Below are 6,657 nucleotides of genomic sequence, written 5' to 3' on the forward strand. Positions count from 1 at the left end.
CAAATCATAAATGGAGGCTATGACTAGGCCTATAGACACAGAGTTGGGTAGGTTACTTTCTAAATGTAATCCATTACAGTTACCTGTCCAAAATTGTAATCCAGTAATATAACTTTTGGATGACCCAAACTCAGTAACAATCGGATTACTTACAGTTACTTTCCCTTTCCCATCGAAAGTATTTGGTGTGTCACCATCGTAGTGGTGACTTGTGGTCAGAGCTCGCTCAGGTGGAACAAACTTAAACTTGCGCCTTTTTTCGAAAATAAATTGAATGTCATTGGAAAACAGAAATGTGTCATAGGGTATTTTTTCGCAAACATCCCTTCTCATTAAAAAAAACACAGTAAGTAATAGCTTTTTTTAAAGTATCTGTAATCTGATTACAATATTTTTGCTGTTAACATAACTGATTACAGTTAGTTTTTTTGTAATCAGATTACATGATTAGGCTACATGTAATCAGATACTCCCCAACCCTGTATAGACAATATGTGTATAGGCCTACTTCAGACATAAATATTGATTTCCTTGTACTATTATATAATGTATTTATTACTTATGTTCCCTATATTTTAATCAATTAAGTAGCATATTGAAATCTAATTGTCCAAAGATCATACGTTTAATGGGTTCGATTTGAAAAGTATACTTAGGCAACACAACACTAGTCTTGCCTATATAACCGAATTCAGCACTGTGCTTAACGCGTTACGTTCACTTCTAAGCCACTGTGGAACGTTTGTTGAGTAGGCGCAATTTAATCATGGTATGCAAACTTTGGCTATAGTTAGTTAGGCCTACAGCTGGAAACACCTAAGCAGATGCAATGCTAATTGAAATATTTGAAATGTTGTTGCAAAAAAATGTTCTGTTCCTGTCTCTGTTCCACAGGCCTTTTATGTAATCTGCCTTGTCACGCACAACTTTTATAATCTCTTGCCGTCATTGTTTGACATTGTTGTGGTGGTCCAACTTTTTTGTTCTATTTGTAGACGTTTTATATTCGTGTAGGTCTCCATAATCCAAACATGTTCAACTTGGTATTTACAAATTACATCAACGAATTTTTCTACTAAACCTAAACCAAATAAAATAGTGCCCAAACGAATATCTGAAAACTCGTACTATTTCAGACCCGATTACACACACACACACACACACACACACACACACACACACACACACACACACACACACACACACACACACACACACACACACACACACACACACACACACACACACACACACACACACACACACACACACACACACACACACACACACACACACACACACACACACACACACACACGCACAGTCCTAAACAACAATGACATCATAGCCAATGAACAGCGTGCCCATAGTTGTACATTATGCACTCCGGTTTTAAATGCATACTCCAACTATTAAACAGTCTATTATCACAAATGGCGTTTAATACAAGACTGCTATGTCTAGCTTCTGATGTAAACAATTTGAGTCATAAGTAACCTATTACTGAACGTTTATATTTTAAGGTTTACACCTTCATATGGCGCCAAGACTAGTTTGATTCTAAAAGTTTATTGTGCTTAGCCTTATATTTGTATTGTCATACAATTACATCCCAGTATTGTAGAGCACGTGTAATGCAGAGGGAAATGGCATTACATCACCGACATTGTATACAAACAGATCACGTAACACATGCACACGCAAAGTACTGTCAGTGGCACAAAGCATGTATCTATACAGGTTCACAGTAAAACATGTTTTCATTCCCTGCATTTTTGGCCATAAAAAAATAATTATGCACTACAATCATTTCCATCATGCAACCAGCACTGATCCTCGCAATAAGTCTCAGTTACTCTCATTCGGCTATTCAATATCAATGAATCCATATCCTATCTCATAGTATAAGCCTAGTAACACAATAAATACATAACACATGTAACTGCAACTATCCGCCTACTACCTCAAACAAAACTTTATCCTTGAAGAAAAAAAAGTTTTCGCCACAATCACTGAACGACCAAAATATGAAAATGCCCACACAGTTATTATAAGTATTAATAACATTTCATGTCTAAAAAAAAGAGTTATTTAAATACAATAAATACTAACACAATTTACTCCAAATAAATAGGAGAAAATCTATAACCGTACTCAAATGGACATTTCACAAAAGCATTTGAAGCACGCATCACTCGAATGATCTGCAATCACGATATTCATATATTGGTTTAAAACATTATCGTATTAATTTGAGTAAATTCCTTACAGTTCCATTTGAAACCTCGGCCAGTGCCTATCCCCTCTCTCGGTTTTCCATGCCGCACTCGGTCTCTCACGTTTCAGAGGTGCCGCAGCAGAACTCGCAGTTCTCTAGAAATAGGTAGTGTTTGTTGAGACTCTCTAACGTCCAATGGGTGGGCTGTTGCCAGTAGCAACCACGTCCATCAGCCATTTCTGTCCAATAAACAGCGGGACGAGGCGGAGTGCAGGTGCGCGCCGCTGTGTCCACTTGGCAGAGTGCCTGGGAGACGCCTGTGGCAAAACAGTAACTGTCAAATGCAAGGTTCCTTTAATAAGAGCGATCAGTCCGGCTCCGAGAGTCATGGCGACCACAGCGTCTAATCATTACAATATCCTCACCTCCAGCGCATCCATTGTGCACTCGGAGCCCGGGAGCATGCAGCAAGCATCGGCGTACAGGGACGCGCAGACCCTGTTGCAGAGTGACTACTCATTGCAGAGCAACAGTCACCCGCTCAGCCACGCGCACCAGTGGATAACGGCACTGTCGCACGGAGAGGGAGCTCCGTGGTCAACCAGTCCGCTCGGCGAGCAGGACATCAAACCCGCGGTGCAGGGCACCAGAGACGAGATGCACAGTTCAAATAACCTGCAGCACCAGCACCAGCCGCGACCGCCCCACCTGGTGCACCAGTCACATGGGAACCACCACGACGCCCGAGCGTGGAGAACTACCGCAGCCCACATACCCAGCATGGCAACATCCAATGGCCAGAGCCTTATTTATTCACAGCCCGGATTCGGCGTCAACGGCCTGATTCCAGGCAGCGGACAGGGAATGCACCACCACAACCTAAGAGATGCACACGAAGACCACCACAGCCCGCATCTCAGCGACCACGGCCACCAGGCGTCCCAGCACCAGCAACAGAGTCACCACGACCATTCGGACGAGGATACACCGACCTCCGACGACTTGGAGCAGTTCGCCAAGCAGTTTAAGCAGCGGAGGATCAAGCTGGGCTTCACTCAAGCTGACGTCGGACTCGCCTTGGGAACGCTGTATGGAAATGTGTTTTCCCAAACCACTATTTGCAGGTTCGAGGCCCTGCAGCTCAGCTTCAAAAACATGTGTAAACTCAAGCCTTTGTTGAACAAGTGGTTGGAAGAAGCGGATTCCACCTCGGGCAGCCCAACCAGCTTGGACAAAATCGCTGCACAAGGGAGGAAAAGGAAAAAACGGACCTCTATCGAGGTAAGCGTAAAAGGGGCGTTGGAGACCCATTTCTTGAAGTGTCCTAAACCCGCAGCGGCGGAAATTACTTCCCTGGCGGACGGTCTACAGCTGGAGAAAGAGGTGGTGAGGGTTTGGTTTTGTAACAGGAGACAGAAAGAGAAACGGATGACTCCTCCCGGTGGACCGCTTCCTGGAACCGAGGATGTGTATGGGGACACACCGCCACATCATGGAGTCCAAACACCGGTTCAATGAACAATAACGGACCACTATTAGACTTTTCCTGATTTTGTTTGTCTTGAAAATTATATATAATTCACTGGACTATGAGCGATAGTGGGTGTTTTATGTATAATAGCCTAGCCTATGGCATGAGTAGGCTACTTACACAATATCTGCATTGAATACCATTCAAAACCCGAATATCATTAGCGATGGAGTGGAAATTGTTTTCTTCAAGAGCTAAGCGAACACATGTTCGAGGATATGCCTAGCACTGTGACTCAACGCAGTTTCAAGGTGTAGCCCTATTGTGAAAAATATTTGGCGTAAAGGAAATTATCGTTAAAAACTAGCCTCGGGATTCATAGCTAAAATGGTTTACATTCTCGCCTTTTGTGGTGTATTCAACACATGGCGCTGCGGAATCATCATGGTTTTGTTCTGGACGTGTGGGTCCGACAAGAAAAGTCATGACAGCTGCATTCGACAAAACATAGCCTAAACGCCATTTCTCTGTCCCAGACAAGCAGCTGGGGGTTGAGCATCGGTTGAGCAATGTGTGAGGGTTGATCATCCGTCAGTCATCTTTTTCCAGTTAGTTTTGACATTCAACATTGCTTTGAGGCGTTTAGGCAAATGATTATGTGCGAAATCGTTATTATTTTAGCCTGTTACCTGTTATATCCCTATTATTATTATTGTTGTTGTTGTTGTCAAGAGCAGTTCGAAGGAGCTCCTTGAATAATTGATACCACATAAGTCATATGGTTTTAAAATTTCGTTTGGACGCACACAGGAGCACATCATCCTTCTCGTTCTCTCAATGATATCAGCACGTGTGGATCAAACACAAAAGGCTGCCAGCACTGAGCTCCGCTCCACGCCACGCGGCCAGCAGCTAGCAGTCAGGTCACGGAAGGGCTACGTGGCGATGGAAACCTGGCACTTTTCTAGAGCAAGATATATCACCAAGTTTCACAGAACATTGTGATCAATTTTGTAAATATTGTATAACTAAACAGTCACGGCTTAGTTCCTTCTCACTGGGGCACTTTTTTTCTTTCGGTGTTTTCAAAACAAAAACAGGTTTTAGCTGTTTATTTTTTTATTCCAAATGGTTTTGACACAATTTTTAGGTTTCAATAGCCTACCTTGTATTTTTATTTAAAGTTATTTGTAGCTGAAATTATGCTTGTTGTTTGCAGTGTAATGTGTTTGAGAAGCATTTTATGTTCAATTCAGAGGGATTTCATTGATGTGAGTTCAATTGGATTGGCAGAATTGACTTCACATGTTGTCCTGACATTGGCTTTCAATAATGTCCACCTGACATTATATTTTTGAATCAAATATATGCTTTAAGTAATTATTATGGTCTAATTGATTGGCAACTAAATAATTAATCAGCCCACAGATTGGCAAAAGAAGGCGATATGCTCGCTGAAATATATTTTATTTAAAAGATGTATAATTCCTTTACAAAAGGAAATAGATATTTAAGTGTTCTACATTTTATATCAACTTTTAAAAACAACGTGGACCCTTTGTCAAAAACAAGTCACCTGACATCACATATCATGAAAATAATAATAAGAATAATATATTATTATTATTTTATTATTTATCATAGGGTGAGGATTTTATTTGATCCTTGCCACCTTTCTTTTGTTTTGGTATCATTGCGATATGGGAATAATGATCAAATACGTTAATTTTATAATTTTGTTATTGAGATTGTAATTTATTCTATAAGGACTTTTATAGATGACAAAGTACAATAGATATATAAATGGCATCGAAAAGGCTTATGGAATATAGGCTAGTCAGAAAGGGGGAGAGATAGTATTTTTTATTTCAGGGGGATTGCCATAGCCTATACCGTCAATGCTACGTGTATATACATGTTTTATGATAACCATATGGCTTGTTCTCCGTAGCTTTGTTTCATTTTATGCAAATTATATCCAGGGACTTGTGTTCTTCTCATTTACTTTTGTTTTTTTAAAGAAAAAAGTTAATGGTATTGATCGTATTTCTTCTGTAGCTTGAATTAATCGACCAATCACACAATTCTCTGATAATCAAACTGTGGGATGTACAAATTCGATGTTTTTTTTTGGTTTTGTTTATTGTTTTTTTCCCCCGCGTTTGTCACATTCACTTTTAATTCATCTGGATAAACCTGGGGGGTAAACACGCAGATGGTGATGTGTAGGTAATATTTCACCACTTGATATCACATGAACAAAGACTTGCACATTTTTAAATAATGGGGTTGATATTAAAAAGCTTTTTTCAATGTCGAGATCTAATGTATTTTTATTTAAAGCTGCATAGAACATGGTCTTTCTGGCTATTTCCCACAATCTTTTTTAAATTGTATTCTCATCAAAGGTATTTTCGTGGTAAATCACGTCATGAAGACGAATTTGGTTAATGTTGAGTTTCGCAAGAAGAGAGGCATCGAATTGGTTAATACCATTTTGAAATTTAGAACAATAACAAGATTGAAATGTTTATCAGTTCATGGCCATGGCGCATTGTATTATGCCAACCAAATGCTAAAACCAGATTAATGCAAGTTACCGTTTCACGACAGCTATGCCATTTCTGTGCATTCGTTCATATTTACTGACTAGATACAAATATTTAATATGAGCAAATGGGTGGTGAGCCTCGGCTATAGGGAAAATATAGGCAAAAGGTCTATTTCGTTTCTGCTCTCTCAACAGCGTGCGGTCTTTTGTAGGCTAAATGTAGGCCTACATTCCACAGGTCACCATTGAGCCCTGTGGAGGTGTCGATTAGTGTCAATGAATCCATTCGAACATGGGTTCAAAAGAATAGGGCCAACAACTGCCCTCTATCGATCACAACCATAGACTTAGATAGACATGGCATCATTGTATCGGTCCTTATTATGGCGTCCGTGAGCGCATGGGCAGCGTTATTGG

The 6,657-nt window shown here is 40.4% G+C and overlaps 1 protein-coding gene across 1 annotated transcript; it reads left to right on the forward strand.

Moving 5' to 3' along the window:
• The first annotated feature begins 1,288 nt into the window (after positions 1-1,288).
• On the forward strand, positions 1,289-6,008 carry LOC118367266 (POU domain, class 3, transcription factor 2). Its single transcript, XM_035750541.2, has one exon. It carries the CDS (start codon positions 2,414-2,416, stop codon positions 3,734-3,736), a length of 1,323 nt encoding a protein of 440 aa, XP_035606434.2. The 5' UTR covers positions 1,289-2,413; the 3' UTR covers positions 3,737-6,008.
• The last annotated feature ends 649 nt before the right edge of the window (positions 6,009-6,657 follow it).

Source organism: Oncorhynchus keta, chromosome 34 (assembly GCF_023373465.1).
Source record: "Oncorhynchus keta strain PuntledgeMale-10-30-2019 chromosome 34, Oket_V2, whole genome shotgun sequence".
NCBI classification, from domain to species: Eukaryota; Metazoa; Chordata; class Actinopteri; order Salmoniformes; family Salmonidae; genus Oncorhynchus; species Oncorhynchus keta.

Excerpts from the sequence above, each read along its gene's own strand:
- LOC118367266 (XM_035750541.2), top strand. The coding sequence starts at position 2,414 with ATGGGTGGGCTGTTGCCAGTAGCAACCACGTCCATCAGCCATTTCTGT.